The 23,106-nt window shown below is 36.6% G+C and overlaps 1 protein-coding gene and 1 pseudogene across 1 annotated transcript; both read left to right on the top strand.

The window, feature by feature from the left end:
- The first annotated feature begins 11,138 nt into the window (after window positions 1–11,138).
- Window positions 11,139–21,758, top strand: LOC109171290 (probable disease resistance protein At4g27220). The gene is made up of 2 exons (XM_019320355.1): window positions 11,139–14,196; window positions 21,707–21,758. The coding sequence occupies exon 1, from the start codon at window positions 11,239–11,241 to the stop codon at window positions 14,194–14,196; it is 2,958 nt and encodes a 985-aa protein (XP_019175900.1). The 5' UTR covers window positions 11,139–11,238; the 3' UTR covers window positions 21,707–21,758.
- LOC109171274 overlaps window positions 19,823–23,106 on the top strand; it is a 14,598-nt pseudogene continuing 11,314 nt past the window's right edge.

Here is a 23,106-nt window from a genome sequence, read left to right as displayed (position 1 = left end):
ATTTTTAGTATATTGAAGGTTATTTTTTAATGTAGGAAGGTTCATTGTTTGATACTATATTAAATAATGAACTTTTTTTTTTTTTTTTTTTGAAAACAAATAATGAACTTTTAATACTCTCTCTGTCTCATTTTATGTGTTTGGTTCGGTTAATGAGGTTTGATTGAAGTTAATTTTAATCCAATTTTTCATAATATTAAGTTTAGTACTAATTTATAAAATTTATATATTTAGAATTAGAAATTACACTAAAAATAGTATTAAACGCAAAAAATTAAATTTAAAAATAATTAAAGAATACTAAAGAAAATAAACTAAAATAAGAAGAAATAGTTGGTTTGACCAATAAATAGTAAATAGGATAGATAAAATGAGACATATGGAGTATACAAAAATTGGACATTCAATGCATTAAAAATGAACATTTAGTATCTTAAAAATAAGTTTTATCTCAGTAATTTATCTTACAAGATAAATTATGATCTACTGTATAATAATTATTATTTTTTTTATTATAAGAAAGGGGATACCCCACATATACACATTATTGCCTCAACTAAGGTTCGAACCTTACACCTCTCACTTAGGAGAGCAACCCGATACCAGCGGACTACAAGCCACTTGGTATCTAGTGTATAATTATTGCTCTATGTGAAATATCTCCAAATATTTATGTTTTACACTATATCTTAATGAAAATCTAACTAGTGTTTTATCTACGCAATACATGAAAGAATTATATAAATATGAATTTGAATAACAAATTATAAATAATGTAAAAGATATTAAGTACAATTTGACCAGGACTATATGGTCTAATGATACACAGGTTGGACTTCCATTTGAAAAGTTGTGAGTTCGAGCCTTAATGGAGGCGTTATTGGTTCTTTGTGTTTTAGTAGGTTGAGAAAGTATACGAACAGATACTACGATGTAAAAATCATATATTAATTTATTAATAATTGAAATTGATTTTGATTATAAGATAATTCTTCTAAAATAAATTAATCAAAATAAAATTAGGGAAAACAACACTTTTAGCTTATGAATTGTTTCACTTTTGAAAATTTGGTCTCTATTAATTGATTTAAGCAGTTTTAATCCTTTAATTGTCTATTATATTACACTTTTAGTTCCTGGTATTATATAATTACCAAACTCTATTAGCAATCATTTTTTATGAAGTTATTTTTATCATTTAGAATCAAGATTCATAGTTAAAGTCTCATTTTCTCAATGTGATCGTCATTTTTAACCATAAAATTGATTCTAAATGACAAAATTAAACTCATATCTAATGGAGTTTAACAATTATATAACAATAAGGATTAAAAGTATAACATTATAGACAATTAAGGGGCTAAATTTGTTTAAATTAACTTACACGGATCAAATTTTTAAAAATGAAACAATTTGGGAATCAAAAGTGTCAATTTTCCTAAACTTAAAATGATTTATATAATTATTGTATTATTTTAACTTCTACTCCGTATACATTTATTTATTTAAGATATATAATTCACATGTAACCTCTTCTAAAATAATAAGCATCAACAAGCCTAAAAATAATAAACATCAACAAGAAAGTAATTAATATACTTACCAAATTCTTAAAAATTACTCTTCATTGTTCAAAACACTTAATCTAAGGATATAAGATAAGAAATATTTACTGTCAACCAAATATTTTTTGAACTAACTTTAGATGTTGGTAGGAACGTGCAAGAATATGAATGGCTTAGATGAAGGCCTATATTTTAATTGCTGAATAAACAGCAAGAAGGTTGTGTCAGGTGACAAATTGATTAAGGGGGTGGTGGCGTAGTTGGCTAGTGCGTAGGGGCAAATTATGTTGTGCATCCGTATGCACCATGCATGGTGCATACGGATGCAAAAACGACGCCGTTTTAATAAAATGCGTGTCTCCCCTTTAAAAAAAAAAATCAGGTTCGATTCCCAGCAACAAAATATGAACTAAAATTCCATAATCGATGAACTATAATTTCATATCTATAAACTAAAATTTCAGAATCGATGAACTACAATTCCATAATCGACGAACTATAATTCCATAATCAATGAACTATAATTCCATAATCTATGAACTAAAATTCCAGAATGAATGAACAATATAATGTTGTTGCTGGGAATCGAACCTGAATTTTTTTAAAGGGGAAACGTGCGTTTTTTAATAAAACGACGTCGTTTTGGCATCCGTATGCACCATGCATGGTGCATACGGATGCATAGCATAACGATTGGTGCCTAGGTCTCATGCTGAGGCAGAGAGTTCAAGCCTCTCTTACCCCAAAACTTTTGCCAAAGAGATGCTTAATTGATTTGATATATATGAGTTTCTCTCGGACAAAAGCTAGGATCCACTCTACCAACACCGGCTAAATCGCTCCTCCAACATCAAGTCGGTCTTTGGTCGAAAATCAGAAAAGTTGAAGGTTAGTAGCATTCTTGAAGCTATGTATTTCTTCTATTCTTGAGCGTAACGGGTTTCGTTTTACAACTGTGGACAGTGGGGCTCTGCAAATTAATGTTCTTTTTAAAATTGTTTCAATGTTGAAATTCAAGTTCTGCTATTATACTGCATGTTTTTCAATTACTTTTTAAACCAAAAGATTTATATATTTGTGCATATGTGTTTATATTTGTATGAGTTTTGACGGGTTGGGTGTAGTGGTCCATGTGTATATATTAACAAACTTTTTATTGCATCAGTAGTTGTGCAGAATTCTGTATAAAAAATTGGAAAAAAGTATAGTGGTCCCCATATATATTATAATGGTGTTTTCTGTATTTTTCTGACAGCATGTTTGAGACTGTGGAGTTAATAATCCATCATGGGGAAATTTTGTAAAATACCCCACCATGCCGTATATAAAGGGTGTTGCTATTTGCATCACTTTTTAGTCAAAAATGGATATAAAGTATTTTGAAATTGTAAATAGATAAAAAAAAAATTTAATAATTATATAGGTGGTGTAAATAGCTAAATAGGTAGTCAAATTGTTATTTGCACCAATTGGTCAAACCTCATTAAAACATTAGTTAATTAAAATATTAAAGAAAAAAAAAAAAAAGAAGAGTCGAGAATGCCTTCTCCCGTGAGAAGGCAAGGAGTTGTCTTCTCACCGAAGAAGGCAAGCCTTCTAACTGGGTTGCCGACAAATGGACGATTGAACGGTTCAAGTTATGTTTCTTCCAAAACACACTTCAACAGTAAAATTATTCAAACTCTCCTTTTAAAAGTAGAATATAGAAAAAACGATTAATGCTTCCACTTCGTTTATGTGAATTCTTCTAACACAGCCTAACTGTGTAAACAAATGTGTGTCATTGGATTCCTATCAAATCCATGTGGCTTTATGTAGGTACATGTGTCGGGTGATCCACAATCAAGGAGGTGCACTAGCTAGACAATGGCCAGGAATAAAGACAGTACAAATAATTTTTCAAAAGTTGATCCATTGAACATGGCTTCAATTATTTGCTCAAATTGCACTCTTTCCTGCTAGATATTTCTTTTAGTGGACTAATTATATATTGTTAATCATGTTACTCAGTTTAGTTAGATAACAATATTTATTCCTTTTATATCTTAACTAAAAAGTATTAACATATTTTATATGAAACAGTTTCATGTAACAATTACTCCGAAAAAAATTATTTATTATACAATTATTTTGTATTCCGTATTCAATTAAAAAAAACAAATATTTAGAGATGATTTTTATATTATTTGAAATAATTCTTTTCTTATATTAAATTTTTGTTTAATGCATAAAGGGCGTATTGCGATAAGTCTTGGTCTTCTCTGTACTTTTGCAGCATTGGGGCATTATTTGTGCAGATATGGCCAAAGGTATAGTACAAAGGTATCTCTCACTACTTGTTGGCTCACATGTGCATATATATAGTTAGTCACTTGGTTCTTTTTCTCAATTATTTGTTCAAGTTGTGTTACTTATCTTACAGCTAGATATTTCTTTAATGCCTAATTTAATTAATATGATAATTTCCTATATAAAACTTTTAAAACTTTTTCTCCAAAATATATTGAAAGGTGAAAAGTATTGTTCGAAGATATTATGACATGGGATAAACTTCCAGAGAAGATTCAATATATTGAATACATACGTACAATTTCAAGAAATTGTCATAGCATATGATGCTTTAATTTCCCGAACCAAAGAAAGTTTTATAGTTGAAGAGTCTGCTAAGTTTAGACTCACATACTACGAAGACGGGCATGACCGTCATTTCTAGACAACCGTGCCTGTTCCCGCTGGTAGTTGTATTTTTTTAATTCAATAATTAAGTAAAAATATTATAAAAAAGACACGTGTCAAACATGCTAAACAAATCAATTTGGACTCAATTAAATAATTTTACAAGTTTAAGAGATCTGAATGGAGTTGTTTTTTTTGTTGTTTTTTTTTTTTTTTTTTTTTTTAATTAGGAGATCTAATTGCATTATTTGACTGACTTAAGGGCCAATTTGACAATTTATTCTTGAATTTTTAATGAATAGGTTGATTTTTTAAAATAAAATAAAAATCTATTGTTGAAACTCTGAACCAAAGGAAGGTGCTAAGAAATGCATATATACCTAATTTCAAGAATGCAGAAGTTAATTTTTGGTGAAAATTTTGATATTCTATTTGTCCCTTTTTATATTGATAGGAAGGGGGATACCCAATATAGTACACATATTACATGTTTCGAGCGTTGTGCCAGATGGGGACTGATAATGTATCATCCTCTAAAAGTCCAAGAAGTTCTATGGGTGGGCTACTAAATAGGTGTATACCTCTGGTGAAACGGTGTGATATTTTTGCTAGGCAGTCTGCCACTTGGTTCTGCTCCCGAGCTATTGATGTTACGTGCCAAACTTCGAAATAGCGGAGTTCCTTCTTGCATGCTTCTAAGACATTATGCATCGCCGTAGTGGGAAGGAAATTGTTGTTGATGTAGTCTGGTAGTAGTGAAGCGTCACATTCAAAGAGAGCCTTTCTGTATCCCAAGGAGGTTGCAAGTTGTATTCCTTTTAAAAGGGCCCATGCTTCTGCTTCCGGTGGTGAGCAGCAACCGATGTTGTGTACATAACCATATATCCAATCTCCGGTGTTATCCCGAATTACTCCACCACTTCCTGCCTTCAATGTGATGGGATTGACAGATCCATCTACGTTGATCTTCATGAAGCCTTCCTGTGGTTTAGTCCAACAAAGTTTGCTCCATGTATAGCAGTTTTCCATAGTGCCTGGTTTGCCTGCTCTTGCAAAAGCAGATTCCACTTCCTTAACTTGTGATTTTATCCAAGCTATCTTAAATTGCAGGGGTTTTGTGGCGGAGTTAAAAATGGCATCATTTCTCAATTTCCAAATCCACCACGCAGTTATTGCACAAGTGGTGTTGACGCTTGATTGATTTCTGCCATCATGCTTCATAGAGATGCTATCATCGAGCCATGTAGAGAAGGGAAGGTTACTGGCTGGAGTCTAGGGAGGCCAATTGCATTCCATACTTCCGCTGCAACAGGGCATTTACGGATTACGTGGTCTACGTCTTCAATTATTTCGGTGCAGTGCCAACATTTGTCGCTATCCGTGAGTCCCCTTTTAGCTCTGTTCGAATTGGTCATGATCCTATCATGCTTAAGCAGCCAGATGAATAAGCGAATTCGGTTTGGAACTTTGAGTTTCCAGATGCGCTCCCATATTTTTTCCTGCTCGATTGGTGATTCGCCAATAGCAATATTATAGGCAGAGCTGACTGAGTATATTTCGGATGCTTCTTTGGACCAACCGGGGCAGTCATTGAGTTCAGGATCTTCATTGATTATAAAACCTGCTAATCTGTCGATTGTGGAATTAGGGAGAAAATTAGCTACCTGTTCCCATCTCCATCCTCTTGCTGGTGACCAATAACTCGCAACTGACCTTTGCAGCTCATATTCCGGGACTTCACAAGTGGTAGTCTCGATCAGGGGGTTGTCCCAGAGCCAGGTATCGGTCCAAAAAGCAGTGTTTTTGCCATTTCTCACATAAATTCTGACTCCCTTTTTAAGGATGGGGACTGCTCGGAGGATTCCTTTGTAGGCATTGGACATATTTGTTTTGGCAGTCCATGAGCTACAATCGTTTGAAGATAGTCCATACTTTGCTTTAAAGATTTTGATCCAAAGCCGGTCTTCATTGTTTAAAATTCTCCATCCAAGTTTAGCTAAGAACGCGAGGTTCATTTGTTCCAACTTCCGAATTCCCAAACCTCCATGACTTTTGGATTGTGTTATTGTATCCCACTTCACCAGATGTGCTTTCTTCTCCCCATCTTTGCTACCCCACATAAAGTTTCTGATTAGTTTTTCAATGGTCTTGATGATCCCTATTGGTAGTAGCGAAGACTGCATGACAAAATAGGGAATTGCTGATAGTACTGATTGTGCCAAGACCTGCCTTCCGGCTAAAGATAAGGATTTGGCTCTCCATCCCGTGAGTCTTTTTCGGATGCGTTCGATTAAATCGATGAATGTCTCGCTGCTTACTCGGCCATGGAAGGATGGCATGCCAAGATATCTACCAAGGTCCAACACTCCTTGAAAACCAATTGATTGAGCAATGGCTTGTTGCTGTGCAGGCATCGTATTTTTTGAAAAATAGATCGATGACTTCTGTGGGTTTACTTTCTGTCCAGAATTTGCGCAGAAGAGGTCAAGGCATCTTTTCATTTCCAGCCCTTGTTCTACTGTGGCTTCCCCGAATAAGACTAAGTCATCTGCAAAGAAAAGATGGGAAATGTTAGGAGCGTTTCTAGATAGTTTAATACCTTTCCATTTGCCGGATGCTTCTGATTCCACAATTATGTGACTGAGTCTTTCAATACATAGTGCAAATAAGAGGGGAGATATGGGGTCTCCTTGTCTGATTCCTCGGGACGGCTTGAACCATTCTGATTTGTGACCATTCCACAGCACTGCTAGTCTTGAGGTCGTCACACATTCACAAATGTTCCTTGTCCAATCATGGTTAAAACCAATATCTTTAAGAGTGTCCTCAATGAATGGCCATGAGAGTCTATCATAAGCTTTTTCAAGGTCTATCTTGATCATCATCCATCCAATTCGTCCTTTCTTAGCTTTCATTGAATTCAGTGCCTCTTGGTATACAAGGATATTGTCGATAATATCACGTCCTGGAATGAAGCTAGATTGATGCTGTCCGATCAGTTTTGATGCAACTGATTTCAGTCTTTGTGCCATCACTTTTGTCAGCAGCTTGTATGTGACATTGCATAGTCCAATAGGCCGCAACTGCTTGACTGTTTCCGGGTTGGTAATCTTTGGTATAAGTGAGATCAGGGTGTCATTACATCCGATTGGTAGCTTGCCGGAGTCGAAGAACTTTTGGCAATGGGCATTCAGGCTCTCCCCGACTGTATTCCATGACTTTTGGTAGAAATTTGCGCTAAATCCATCAGGACCTGGTGCTTTGCTTGGGGCCATATCGAAGAGTGCTGATCTTATTTCCTCAATTTGAAAGGGTTCGTTTATTTCATGCCACTCAGATGGTGATAATGTTGGGAACAGACCTTGGGTCAATGTAAGAGCTTGAGCCTGGTTATCAGCTGTGAAAAGGTCCATAAAGTAGCTCTTTACATGATTTAAAAGTAGCTGCATATCTGTAATCCAAAGATCGTTATCATCCTTTAAAGCCTTGATTCTCGTTGTGCCTGTTTTGACTGTAGTAGCTGCGTGATAGTACTTCGTATTTCTGTCCCCAGATGTAATCCATTCTTCTCTTGATCTCTGAAACCAAAGTAGCTCTTCTTGATATAGCACCTCATCTAATTCTCCGCGTAAATTCTTCTCCAATCGTAGTAAATCAGCCCGATTATGTCTGGCCAGATTTCGTTGTACTCCTTCAATTCTAGCTAAGAGGCGTTTTTTCCTTTGGTGGATATTGCCAAAGGACTCCCTGTTCCACTTATATAGTGCTTCTGCCATATTCTGGTTGTTGGTGGATAAATCTAGATCATTATTCCAATTTTGTGCAACTAGTTTATTGAAGTCCTTGTGTGTTGTCCATGCCATATTGAACCTGAAGGTCTTAGTTCTAAATACTTGCGCAACTTCGTCTGTGTTGATGAGGAGAGGGGCATGATCTGAACCGATTATTGGTAGATGCTTCACTGTAGCGTTCGGAAAATCTAGCTTCTAATCAATGTTACTTAATGCTCTATCGAGGCGAACTGCCTTGAATGTTTCTGGGCTATTTCCTCTCATCCATGTATATTGGGGGCCTTCAAAACCTAGGTCAATCAGGCCTTCTTGAAAGATCCACTTATTGAAATCTGAACACCTTGCTTGGGAGTAACTAGCAGGATTGATGGTTTCCTCATAGCATGCCACTGAGTTAAAATCTCCAGCAGCGAGCCAAGGTCATCTAAGTTCTAATGCTTCAGTTGTGAGATCAGCAAAAAGTCTTCTGCGTAGAGTGTGGTTTGGACTTCCATAAACCACCGCAAGTGTCCATATTTGGGTAGATGTTTCTTTAACCTGTAAAAGAGCAAATTGAGGGTGAGTATATAAGATCTCAATTGAGAGGGAGTTCTTCCAAAGAACCCAAATTCCTCCAGAAAAGCCTACTGCTTCGATTCGAAACCACTCATCGAAGCCTAGATTAAAACATATTTTGTTTGCATGAGAACCAGAAACTTTGGTCTCCAGTAGACATATTAAATTGGGATTATGATCCCTAATAAACTGTTTTAGGGTGCGAATGAACTTCCTTGAAGCTGCACCCTGGCAATTCCATATGACACTAATCATAAAAACAAACAAAAAGAAGGGAGCGTTTAAGAAAGCATTATATCAGAATGGCCATCTTGGCCAACAACACGGTCCATATCACTCATGGATATATCAGGAGGCTCTCTGGAGGTAGACAGTAACGGATCAGTGTCTGGGGGATTTTGTTTGAAGTTGTTTTCAAGTTCTGCCACTGTTGAGGAGGTTCCTTCATCATGGTAAACAGTTGTTGTTGAAATGCTTCTCCCTTCATACGTTCCATGGACCACCGTGTGTTCTCTTTCTGCTGCCGCTTGATTGGGAGTGGCACCTCTGCCACCTCGACCCCTAAATCCCCCACGAGTTCCTTGCCTTGGGTACCGAGGTGTTGATGTTAGGGCTCTTGGTCTCTGCTGTGATGGCATGCCTATCTGCTCAGTCTCATTAGACACCAGTCTGGCTGTTGTCCTAATTCTGGGCAGAGAATGAAACTGGAATGGATGTTGAGAATCTTGTTCAATAGGCTGAGTGCGATCCGTCAAGTTACGGGATGATGGATCATTCCTTCTGATCCTTGGTGAGGTTTGGGGATGGGAGTACGATGTCTGTATTGCGGGCTGAACAGTTGGTACGGTCTGGTGGTTTTCCTCTAAATCCGCAAGAGACGAGAATCTGGATTGAGTGACAATGTCTTCCACAACTGGCTCTTTTGTTGCGGGTTGTTAATCATTTCTTTGGTCTCCTGGGGCTGCAAAGTTCTTGTTCCTGTTGAAATTCCTACGATCTTTCCTCGTCACCAACATCCATGCTCCATATTTGCCAGGAGGTCCTTGTTTAATTAATCGCCGGGCAGTTCTGCGAAACTGTTTCCTTATCGCTTGTCGTCTGGACAGTTGCGGTACTGGGACCTTCCTTGCTACATTGCTCTTGGCGATGGCCGTATAAACCGCATTCGAAACAAACCATATGGAAGCCTTCATACTCAATTGGCCATTCTTGAAAGTCCAAGACAAATTTAGAGACGAGTGGCTTTGTGATGTCTACTTCAACGCATACCCTTGCGAATCTGCCTTTGGAGGCCAAGCTGGTGGTAGTATCAACTTTAATAGGCCGTCCGATTTGCGTTCCAATCCTCTTCAAGAATATATCATCGAAGTATTCAATGGGTAGGGCTGGGAGTCTAATCCAGACTAGCATCTTGCGCACTTTGTTGTTCTTTGGGACAAAATTTGGTACCCATTCCTAAGAGACAAGATAATGACCAAGCACCATATATGGACCCCCAAATTTCACAGATTCATAGTCTTTTAGGTTTTCAAATCTTACCAGAAAATAATCTTGGTCCAGAGAGATTAGATCGAAGGATGCATCAGTTCTCCACATCCGCTGAAGTCTTTGTAGCAAGAAATTATAACCCACTGTTCTACCCAAAAGCTTGATGATGAGCGACCTTCTCCAGGGCCTACGCAGTCTTTCCTTTTCTTCTTTCGAAACTAAAATCACCGGGTACTCAGAACGTAGACATTCCTCAGTCATTATATCATCGTCAGAATCGATCGCCGTTCCCTTTGCAGCACTCTCCCTTCTCTCAGTCCAAGCCTGGCTGGGGGTCACCGCTGGAGTTGTCCACCGGCTTGAGTCCGGTGTGGAAATCTCCGCCGAGGGGTTACTTTTCATGGTTGTGTCTTCAATTCGAGCAGAGTTAGCTGGGGTTGGGTTTTCTCTTAGTCTCTTAGTCTTTCTAGTGCTCCGTTCCAGCAAGTCTTGGTCCTCCGGCGACCGATCGGTCGCTTCCGGCGGAGCTTGGTCCGAGAGAGAATTCGTCTCTGTCTCCATTCATGCAGTTACGATCGGTCGCTTAAGTTTTCTATTTGTCCCTTTATCTTTCTCTTTTGCATTCCTCTTTTACTTTTAAATTAATTAAATTTTAAAATATTATTCCCTCTGTCTCATTTTATCTGTCATACTTACTATTCATTGGTCAAACCAACTAGTTCTTGTTTGTTTATTTCTTTAGTATCTTATAATTATTTTTAAATTTAATTTTTTGTATTTAATGATACTTTTAATGTAATTTTTAAATATATAAATTTTATATATTAATACTAAACTTAACATTATGAAAAATTTAATTAAAAATAATTTCAGTCAAAGTCTCGTTAATCGAATCACACATATTGGGTAGTTGTTAACCAAATAATGAAATATCATTCGAACCAATTCTTGGACCCACACTTAACTGTCATCCACCATTCTCAATTTCTCATTACACTAACATTAAATCATTACACTAACATACGACTTTCTGACTTTCTGTTGCTCATTAATCATTCCTCATCAGTATTAGTTCAAAAGAAAGAAAGAAAAAAACCTCTCAAATTTTGTCACAAAATCTTGAATTTCTTCCTTCCTGTGTAGTGTGTACTCAATACATTGCCATGGAAGCTGTGGCGGGGATTATTGGTTCAGCTCTAACAGAACCTTTTAAAGTTCTATTTGGATCCATCTATGCTGCGATGAAGAATCGTTTTAAGATCCATTCAAATTACAAGCATCTTGAGAGAGACATAACACTTGTATTGGATCTCAAGACTCACTTGAGAAGGGGGCTAAATGATGAGCAGCTGCAGCATCTGTTACCGACAGCTCAAGTTGAAGATTGGTTAAGAAAAGTTGAAGAATTGGAGAACAATTTCAACTCTTTGCGTTCAACTGTGACAGAATGTGGCATTACAAGTGATTCCGCCTCTTGTTGCTCAGGTTCCCTGCACTGCAAATTGAGCAACGACATAGCGAAACAGATTGTGAAAGCAAAGCAACTCATTGAAGAAGGCAAACCCTTTGAGGACAAGATAGTGGGTATTCCTGTGGCAAGGCCAGTTCAGTATATTGCGGTCACATCAATCGAAGATCAACCCACTGCATCAAGAAATTTGGCGAAGATGATGGATCTGTTGAAAAGTAAAGAGTATAAGAGGATTGGTGTTTGGGGCATGGGAGGTGTGGGCAAGACTACTCTTGTCAAGAATTTGAATAATCAGCTCACCAAAGATCCAACTTTCAACATCGTAATATGGGTTGTAGTATCTCGAAACGCAACAGTGGAAAACGTCCAATCAAAAATTGCTGAGCGGTTGCATATAATGAATAGAGAAGTGAGTATGGAAAGTATGGCCAGTCGTTTGTGCAACAAACTTGAAGGCCAGCGATTTCTTCTAATTCTGGATGATATATGGGAAGAAATCGATCTCAATGCTGTAGGGATTCCTCGACATAATGAAGATACTGGCAGCAAAATCATACTAACCACCCGAGATTTTAATGTTTGTCAACGAATGTCGACTGACATTGACTTTCAAATTGGTCGCTTGCATCCTGAAGAAGCATGGAAGTTGTTTCGTGAAACTGTGGAAGAGGAAGTGGTGGATGATGACCAAATTAAGCCCATGGCAGAGGCCATTGTTGAAGAATGCGATGGGTTACCCCTTGCTCTAATTATGGTAGGGGCATCATTGAGGAAAAAGAGAGAGATTGGCTTGTGGAAATGCGCATTAAATGCCTTGCAAAAATCAGAGCCTTCTCATATTAGAGGTGTTGAAGAAAAGGTCTACAAACCTCTCAAGTGGAGCTATGATTCCTTACAAGGTCAGCAATTGAAATCTTGCTTTTTGTTTTTCTGCCTATTCCCAGAGGACTTTGAAATTCATACTGGTCAGCAATTACTAGCCCAATATTGGGTAGCTGAAGGTTTAATTGATGAGCAGCAAAACTTTGAGGAACAACAGAATGAAGCCCTACGTATTGTTGACTACTTAAAAGACTCTTGTTTGTTGGAAAGAGGTCATCGTGTAAATCATGTAAAGATGCATGATGTAGTTCGTGATGTTGGGGTATGGATAGCAAAATCCTTAGAGGAAGGGTGTAAAGCTATTATCAAAGCTGGAATTAGCGGGACGCAAATATCACAACAGCTATTCAATTGTTCTGGGGGAGTGAAGAGAGTGTCGTTTATGGAGAGCAATATAGAATTTCTCCCAAACTGCAACATACAATGCGCAGAAGCATCCACTTTATTTTTGCAAGGTAACCAGACACTTTTGGAAGTACCAAACACATTTTTACAAGGATTCCAAATGTTAAGAATTTTGGACTTGAGTGACACCAAAATCAAACTCCTGCCACACTCACTTCTTCAACTTGGTGAACTTCGAGCTCTCCTTTTAAAAAATTGTTGTGAAATGTTTGAGTTACCATCCTTGGCCACACTTGGAATGTTGCAAGTGCTTAATTGCTCTGGCTCTGCTATCACTAAATTGCCAGAAGACTTTGAAAAGCTAACGAACCTACGGCAGTTAGACTTATCTCGCACTGATAAGTTGCGGAATATTTCTAGTGAGAAAGTTTCTAACTTATGTAGTTTGGAGTTTCTATGCATGACGGGCAGTGCTATCAAATGGAGAATGAGGAAAGTAAATGATGAAGATGTACTATTTGAGAAGTTGCTATGTTTAGATCAATTACTTTCCTTTCACATTGACTTGGAAGACATTTCTCATACCACTGCTGAACATGTTTCTTGGCTCAGGAGAATTAACAGCTTCTGTGTTAATGTGATTCATGATCATAATAGATCAATGGGAACATATTTACACAATACGAAGCATGTGTTCTTCACTGACTTTGTTTTCTCAGGAGATGAATCAATTGGATGGCTGTTAGTACATGCATTTGACTGCGCAATTAGTTACTGTAAGGGAGTTGATCTCATGCTTGACAACATGGTTAGGAGCAGCGTTACACTTGGTCCATTTCTTAACTTGAAGACTTTATTAATAGCTGGCTGTTGCATCTCTGTCAAGCGGTCGTCTCAAGGGTGTGTTTCGGAATGTGACTTGCTTCCTAACTTAGAGGAACTTCATTTTTATGAGTTGACCGAATTAGAAAGCATTTCAGATTGCAGCAATTTTCTTGGACTGCGTTTCACCAAGCTTAGATCGATAACCGTTTATGATTGTTATCAATTGGAAAATCTATTCACAATGGATGGAACTCTTCACGAACTTGCAAATCTGGAATCAATCTGGATACACAACTGTAAGAACTTGTCACAAGTGTTCAAAAACACATCCACAGACAACTTCGTGCCAATGTTGAAATCCTTAGATTTGGACAGACTTCCAGCACTAGAAGAAATATGCAAAGCAGATGAATCATGGAAAAGTCTAAAGCATCTTAGAGTGAGGGAATGCAGTATGTTGCTGAAGTTCCCTCTTAGTGTCCAAACTGCAGAGAATATTCAGTCAATAAGGGGAGAACAAAATTGGTGGAATCAACTGCAATGGGATAATGAAAATCTCAAGATGCACTTACACCCACATTTTAAACCATGGGATTAGCAATAATTTCAGCATACCTTAAACCAGCAAGAAGTTAAAGATGCAAACGCTTCAAATTAATTATGTCTTCAGCATGGCTCAAGTAAGATTTTATGCAATAATTTCAGCATACCTCAAGTAATTACTTATAAGGAAAAATGTAATTTTTTTTTTTAATGAAAAATGTAATACTTTTACATCAAAATGTAAATGTATTACATTTTTCCTTATATTTACAGTGTTAGGCACTCTAATAAATAGGTTTTTTTTTTTTTTTTTTTTTTTTTTTTTTTTTTTTTTTTTTTTAACAAGAGTGCAGGTTGGATTGCAATTGCTTAGTCTGATCGAATCATCAAAGTCGACAAGTGTATAAGATTTGGATAAGTGCTTGATTAGTTTATTTATAGTTGGTGTTTTTATTTTTCAAATTTTATGTTTATGTTTATGTATGTGGTGTATTGTATCAGATAGTGGATATTAATGGTATGGAATATATGTATAGCTATGAGTGTCTTGGTATTTGGCTGTTACTATGTTTTGTGTACTTTAATTTTAACTTTTTAAAATTATCGGGTAGTTACTCTTTATTCCAGAATCGATGAACTATAATTCCAGAATTGATGAACTATAATTTCATAATCTATGAACTAAAATTCCATAATGAATGAACAACATAATGTTGTTGCTGGGAATCGAACCTGAATTTTTTTTCAAGGAAGATGCGCGTTTTTAATAAAACGACGTCGTTTTTGCATCTGTATGCACCATGCATGGTGCATACGGATGCACAACATAACTACTCCACTTACACCCACTTTTTAAATAAAGTGATTATAAAGAAGTTAAAGATGCAAATGCTTCAAATTATGTCTTCAGCATGGGTCAAGTAAGATTTTATACAATAACTTCAGCATGTCTCAAGTAAATTATATTACTTATAAGGGGAAATTTAATATTTTTGATGAAAACTGTAATACTTTTACATCAAAATATAAAAGTATCACATTTTTCCTTATAAGTATTAGAACACATTATTTTTAATTTGTATTACATTTTCTAATATAAGTATTAAATTTTCATATTGAGTCGACTCATCTCACCTCTATTGCTTTTTAAGCTAATACCTGCGATGACTGGAATTTGTGCTCTTTTTTTTTTTTTTTTTTTTTTTTTTTTTTTTTTTTTTTTTTTTTTTTGAAATGATAAGTATACATTTATGCCCTTTATATATAATTGATCAATAATCCATGAATATCTTTAACAAAAATGATGAATAGGTTAACAGTTATTTATAATTGAATATAACATCAAATCATTGAGGACAAATTTCTTAGTAGAAGAGAAATTGTAATATAGTACTCCGTAATAAATTATGGTTTGGACCTCAAAAAGCTCTTAAGTTATGAGCTTATCAGCTTTGATAAAGCCAACAAACTCTTGGAATGCTTCTAGTCTATTCTCTCTATGACTAGATGTGGGCAAATTATATTCTGCACTATGATTCACAATTTCACATTATAATGTAGTTCACGAATAAATGTTCATTTTAGTATATTGAAGGTTAATCTTTAATATATGAAGGTTTATAATTTGATTATATCAAATAATGAATTTTCAATATACAAAAAATGAACATTTAATGTATTAAAAATGAACATTTAATATGTTAAAAATAAATTTTTTATCTCATTATTTTATTTTACAAGATAAATTATGATGTATTGTATAATTATTGCTCTATGTTATCAATATCTTCATACATTTATGTTTTACACTATATATTATAAAAAAATTTATCCACGCAATACATGAAAGAGCTTATATAAGTTTGAATTTGAATAACAAATTATAATAATAAATAATGTAAAAGATATAAAGTACAAATCATATATTAAAAATTGATTAATACTTGAAATTGATTTTGATCCTAAGATAATTCTTCTAAAATAAATTAATCATAATAAACTTAAAATGATTTATATAATTATTGTATTATTTTAACTTCTACTTCGTATACATTTATTTATTTAAGATATGTAATTCACATGTAATCTATTCTAAAATAATAAACATCAACAAGCCTAAAAATAATGAACATAAACAAGCTAAAAGTAATTAATATACTTACCAACTTCTTAAAAAATTACTCTTCATTGTTCAAAGCACTTAACCTAAGGATATAAGATAAGAAATATGAGTAAATATCACTTTTGGTCCCTTTTTTTTTTTGAACAAAAACGAAACTGATTTCATTAATAGTTTAAAAAACTGGAAATACTCGTTGGCGGGATAACAGCCCATTCTCCTGAGATAGACAAAGAACCAGTTGCCCGCGCTAACTCGTGAGCCACTCGGTTCGCTGACCTCTTGACATGACGGATACACCCGTCACCAACGTCATTTGCAATAGATAAACATTGCTTAGCAAGTAAACCTATGTACGAATAATCAGAAAAGCTAGAATTAAAAGAATTACAAAAGTTTAAGCAATCGGACTCAATAATGATGCTAGAGCACTGTAGGCCTTTCAACCAAGTTAGAGCCTCCTTCCGCAATCGCCTCAGCCATGAAAGGATCTTGAGTGCCCTCAACACGACCACTTTTAGCCGCCACAAATCGACCGGCATGGTCTCAGAGAACAGCGCCGAAGCCAGCTCCACACGAGAAGATTTCAGCGTCGACGTTGCATTTTAGGATTCTCCTCGGTGGTGGATTCCAGGCAGCGGCATAAGTGACTGTCACCCCTCTCACGAGGCTACTGAACGTTTCCTGTCATGCACTTTGCAGCATGTGTACCTTGTTACGCATCGCCAATATGGCCGGCGAAGCATTACGCCAGACAATCTCATTCCTTGTCGACCATATCATGTCCACTATGGCTGCCATCGCTACGGCCTTCCCCATGTCGGAGTCACCCAGAATTGAGTCCATGACCGATGGCAACGAACGTCCCTGAAGAATATCAACCTGGCCCCAAAGCTCTGAAGCATACCAGCACTCACCAAAGAGATTTTCTTGGGTCTCAAATAGTAAACCACAAAATGGACAACCCCCCCCCCCCCCCCCCCCCCCCCCCCCCCCCCCCCCCCCCCCCTAGCCAAACATGTCGTGTTTTTAAATTTTCACGAACCGGAAGCACACCCTAGCACAACACCACAATAGGTTTTTTACCTTTGGCTGAATTGGCAGCGTCTATAATTGTTTCCACGCGTTGAAGCCTTCGACCGCGTCAGTTCGCCGTTCGTTGTTCATAAGTAAATGGTATCCATGTTTCACCGTGTACTTCCCCCTCAAGTCGCCAATCCACCTCCACGAATCTTTGAACAGGCAGCTTATCGGAGTTTCAAGAATCCTCTGAACGTCATTTTCCACAAAAAATGTCTCTCACAACATCTGTATCCCAGTTCCCCTCGGCCGTCAGCAGACCGCTTACACGGGCATCCCGTAACTGGTCAATACAGGGCGTGTGTAGGTAAGGATTAGAGCTGTCCGACAACCAGCCCCAACCCCATATTCTAGTGTCCACGCCATCACCGATACGGCGAGTGTTACGTACTGAAATTTAGTACGCAACTGAAGAAACCTTTCAAGCAGGCTTCTGGCTCCAATCCGTATTCGAGTTACGGTAACTCCAAACGAAAAATAATATAACGAAAGAAAATGATGAACTCTTCAATATAAATGACTAGAATAGTAGAATAACAATATATTTCTCTCTGCTTCTCATCTTCATATACAATAACCTATTTATACTAATTTACTAATACCTATACTAATTAATATATCAAAAGTATACTAACTATACAAGGTAACGATACATAATTTCCCTATGCTAATTTAGGCACAATATTAACTCTCCCACTAATTAAGTTGTACCATCACAATTAGCCTACTAATTCTAAAAACTTATATAATTACATTTAAGGGCGTATCACTCTCCACCCCTTCAAAAAACACCTTGTTCTCAAGGTGTAGGTATGAAAATGAGCATATCCATGCCTTGATACTGGTTGATTGATTTGCCAAACGTGGACATCATAGACAACATGTTGACTGGATTGCCTTGTAACATAATTCCTTGTTGGAGTTATGATCTGAACCAATTTTGGAATCATTTCTACTGCAAAGGGGATGAAATTTTCCTCCAAAGGCACTATTGATGTGAAAATTGATTCTTGAAACAATTGGGGAGACTTAATATGCACAATTGTAGTTGTTGCTTTATCTTTAATTGGCGCTTCAATTTGGGCTGAATCCATGCAGAACGTGATGTGTTCTCCCCTAACATTTGGTGCAAGATCTACTCCCTCAATAAAAATTTTAATTTCTTCTTGATTGGCTTGATTAGTATAGTCCTCGGCTCCTCGCCAACAATTGCACCCCCATCTTCAGGATCTCCTGACCTGCGATGATGCTCTGCCATAAGTAGCTAGGATTGTTCCCAATTTGTGCCTCCAAAAAATCGCTATTCAGAAAGTACTTTGCTTTCAATAATCTGCTAACTATCGACTCCGGATAGATTAAAATCCGCCACCCTTGCTTTGCTAGTAAGGCTATACTGAACTCATGCAATTTCTTGAATCCCAATCCACGCTGCACTTTTGGTACACATAATCTGGACCAACTCAACTAGTGAATTCCTCGACTTCCTGTGCCCCAGCCACCCCACCAATAACGATTGAGACATTTTTCAATAGAGTCACAGGTCCGTCTTGGAAGCAAAAACGTAGACATAGTGAAAATAGGCAAGGACTGAGCTATGCTCTTGATTAGGACCTCTTTATAATTACCTGCCCTTGACAGAAGTTTATGTTGCTACATGCCTATACATTCTCGGATCTTCTCCTCAATGTACCTGAATATGGCCATTTTGTTTCGGCCAAGCACCGAGGGAAGGCCTAAGTACCGACCCAAGTCAGCAGGTACCTGAACGCCAATGCATCTCGAAATCAGCTCTCGCATAGCAGGTTGTGTATTGAAGCTGAACGCTGCATTTGAATTTTCAAAATTGATTAGCTGTCCCGATGCCGCACTATACAACTCTAGACACTCTTTGATTTTTAAAGCTTCATTTTGAGTGGCCCTGAAAAAAAACAAGCTGTCGTCAGCAAAAAAGAGATGGGTGACCGTCGGGGCCCCTCGGGCCACCCTCACCCCATGAATGTCACCTCGTGCCTCAGCCTGTTGTAATAGTAAGGATAATCCTTCAGCACAGAGGATGAAAAGATATGGGGATAATGGGTCGCCCTGTCGTATACCCCTTGTAGGGCACACTGTGCCAATGGCCTCACTATTAACTTGGATCGTGTAGCTAACGGTTGAGACACATAACATAAGGGATTGCACCCATTCCTGCGCATAGCCTAGTGCGCCCAACATCCCCTCCAAAAAACCCCATTCCATACTGTCGTATGCCTTGGCCATGTCTAATTTTAAAGTCGTCCACCGCAAACGCCCACTCGTCTTTCTTCTTAAGTAATGACCAATTTCCCCTGCTATGATGATGTTGTCCGTTAGGAGCCTCTCAGGACAAAGGCACTTCGGGATTGTGACACAATCTTTTCCAAAGTTCCTTTGAGCCTATTAGCCATCATCTTTGTCAATACTTTGTAAACCACATTACAAAGGGCATACATGAGGATATATTATGGGTAATGAAAATTTGAACACAAATGATGAGCCTATCAGTATTGATTATACATTTTTAGAGTTAATTCTAGCAATGGTCCTCCGACTATATTGATTTTTTAAAACTAGTCATCGATTTTTAATTTGAACACTTTACGTTTCTTGACTTTCAATTTCTTTCTAATTTATGTCCTTTCGTCAGATTACAGTAAATTGAACTTTAAATAAAATGGTAAAGTAGTCATTTCATCTACCTAATGTATAATTCTTCGTATTTCTCCCTTGTATGCGCGACTTCGGACATCATATTCACTTAATTGCTTAATCCCTAAATCCACCCGAAGAACAAAACTCCATTAGGTACTTTTAAACTAGTTCAATATTGGGTAGCTGAAGGTTTAATTGATGAGCAGCAAAACTTTGAGCAACAACAGAATGAAGTTCTACGTATTGTTGACTACGTAAAAGACTCTTGTTTGTTGGAAAGAGGTCAACAATTGAATCATGTAAAGATGCATGATGTAGTTCGTGATGTTGGGGTATGGATAGCAAAATCCTCAGGGTGTAAAGCTATTATCAAAGCTGGAATTAGCATGATGCAAATATCACAACAACTATTCAATTGTTCTGGGAGAGTGAAGAGAGTGTCGTTTATGGTGAGCAATATAGAATTTCTCCCAAACTGCAACATACAATGTGCAGAAGCATCTACTTTATTTTTGCAAGGTAACCAGACACTTTTGGAAGTACCAAACACATTTTTACAAGGATTCCAAATGTTAAGAATTTTGGACTTGAGTGACACCAAAATCAAATTCCTGCCACAATCAATTCTTCAACTTGGTGAACTTCTAGCTCTGTTTTTAGAAAAATGTCGTGAACTGTTTGAGTTACCATCCTTGGCCTCACTTGGAATGTTGCAGGTGCTTAATTGCTCTGACTCTGCTATATCACTAAATTGCCAGAAGACTTTGAAAAGCTAACAAACCTACGGCAGTTAGACTTATCTCTCACTCGTAAGTTGCGGAAAATTTCTTGTGAGAAAGTTTCTAACTTATGTAGTTTGGAGTTTCTAAACATGATGGGCAGTGCTACCAAATGGAGAATGTAACATTGGAGAAGTTGGTATATTTAGATCAATTACATTCCTTTCACATTGACTTGGCAGACATTTCTCATGTCACTGATGAACATGTTTCTTGTCTCAGGAGAATTAACAGCTTCTCTGTTATTGTGACTCAAGATCCTAATTCGAGAGTATATATACCATATATACCCAATACGAAGCGTGTGCTCTTCTCTGGCTTTCTTTTCTCAGGAGATGAATCAATTGGATGGCTGTTAGTACATGCATTTAACTGCGAAATTAGGGGCTGTAAGGGAGTTGATCTCCTGCTTGACAACATGGTTAGGAGCAGCGTTACCCTTGGTCCATTTCTTAACTTGAAGCGCTTAGTAATAGATGGCTGTTGCATCTCTGTCAAGCGGTCGTCTCAAGGGTGTGTTACGGAATGTGACTTGCTTCCTAACTTAGACCAACTTTATTTTCATAACTTGACCAAATTAGAAAGCATTTCAGATTGCAGCAATTTTGTTGGACTGCGTTTCACAAAGCTTAGATTCATAGTCGTTTATGATTGTTATCAATTGCAAAATCTATTCACAATGGCGATAGGCAGATGTAAGAAGTTGTCAGAAGTGTTCAAATTAAAAACACATCCACAAACAACTTTGTGCCAATGTTGGAATTCTTAAAGTTGGAGGTACTTCCTGCACTAGAAGAAATATGTAAAGCAGATGAATCATGGAAAAGTCTAAAGCAGCTTAGCGTGAGGGAATGCAGTATGTTGCTGAAGTTGCCTCTTAGTGTCTAAAGTGCAGAGAATATTCCATCAATAATTGGAGAACAAAATTGGTGGAATCAACTGCAATGGGATAATGAAAATATCAAGATGAACTTACAGCCATTTTTTAAACCACGTGATTAGCAAGAAGTTAAAGATGCAAATGCTTCAAATTATGTCTTCAGCATGGCTCAAGTAAGATTTTATGCAATAACTTCTGCATGCCTCAGTTAATTTTTTTTTTTTTTTTTTTTTTTTAGTACTACTGACACTGTTACTTGTGAGAAAGAGTCAATAATGCCTCCACTAGGGCTCAAATCCCACTCAAGTAAATTACTGATAAGAGAAAATGTAATATTTTTAATGAAAAATGTAAAGTATTACATTTTTTTTTTTCTTATAAGTATCAAAACACATTATTTCTAATTAATATTAAATTTTTATATTGACCAGACATGAGACACGTCCATGGGTAAGGATCTCTAAGATGGTCTCACAAAAAGTGCCCCTCCTTTTATTGGATACAATCTCATTTTCCTTATGGCTTTAATTGATGTTGTATTAAAACGGCAAAAAAAGAAAAAAAAAAGAAAAAAAAAAAGCAAATCTATGTACTACTCTGAAGTCTGAAGTGTGTATATGTATATAAACTAATGTCTATTTTTATGTTTTTAGTTTTTACTTACTAGGGTAACGTTTCAAATCCTAAAACCTCTCGAATACAAATGGTTGACTTTATCATTCGTCCCTTCTTACTCCTCGAAAGGTAGGTCCTTCCGTATATTGACCTTTGCAACTTTTCGGTTACGAATGGGTGTCCTTACCATTCGTTATTCTTATACTTCGAAAGGTAGGCCCTTCCACCATTCGGCCTTTACAACCTTTCGGTCTTGTAGTCTTTTACTATTCAAATCTTTAAGTCTTCAGTCTTCAGATCTTTAACTCTTCGAAGTCTTCTTATTTTCGAGTATTGGTTATGACTAACTAAAATGTAACCTTTCGAATTATCATTCGAATTGATTGATTATTCAAATTTTGACTTCTCGTGTTACTATTCGGACTAGGTGATGATTGAGTAAAATAACTCTAAGTCTAGAAAAATAAAATGGGTTTGTGGTCTAAAATTTCTAATCATTTAGTATCATCAAAATCTAAATACAAAATGTTCCTAACAATTTCTCCCTTTTTGATATGTCAAAACCTATACCCAAATTATAAGACTGTTTTTATCCATGAACTGATTTTCATTACAACTCAGCCCATAATTGAGTTTAACAATAATCATTCTAAGAATTTCTAATAAGTACTGACGGTGTTAAAACACTACGCAACCCACACAAAATATTTCATTAATCACAAAAAATTATTACAATTACATCAAAATTTTGCACGAAAGAGCTAGGAAATGTATGCTAGTTGATTTCTTAATTAGTTATCTCAAGCAAGAAAAGAATTTAAA

This window comes from Ipomoea nil, unplaced genomic scaffold (genome assembly GCF_001879475.1).
Source record: "Ipomoea nil cultivar Tokyo-kokei standard unplaced genomic scaffold, Asagao_1.1 scaffold3401, whole genome shotgun sequence".
Classification (NCBI taxonomy): domain Eukaryota; kingdom Viridiplantae; phylum Streptophyta; class Magnoliopsida; order Solanales; family Convolvulaceae; genus Ipomoea; species Ipomoea nil.
The sequence above is the reverse complement of the archived record's forward strand: the minus strand, read 5'-3'. Positions and strand labels throughout refer to the sequence as shown.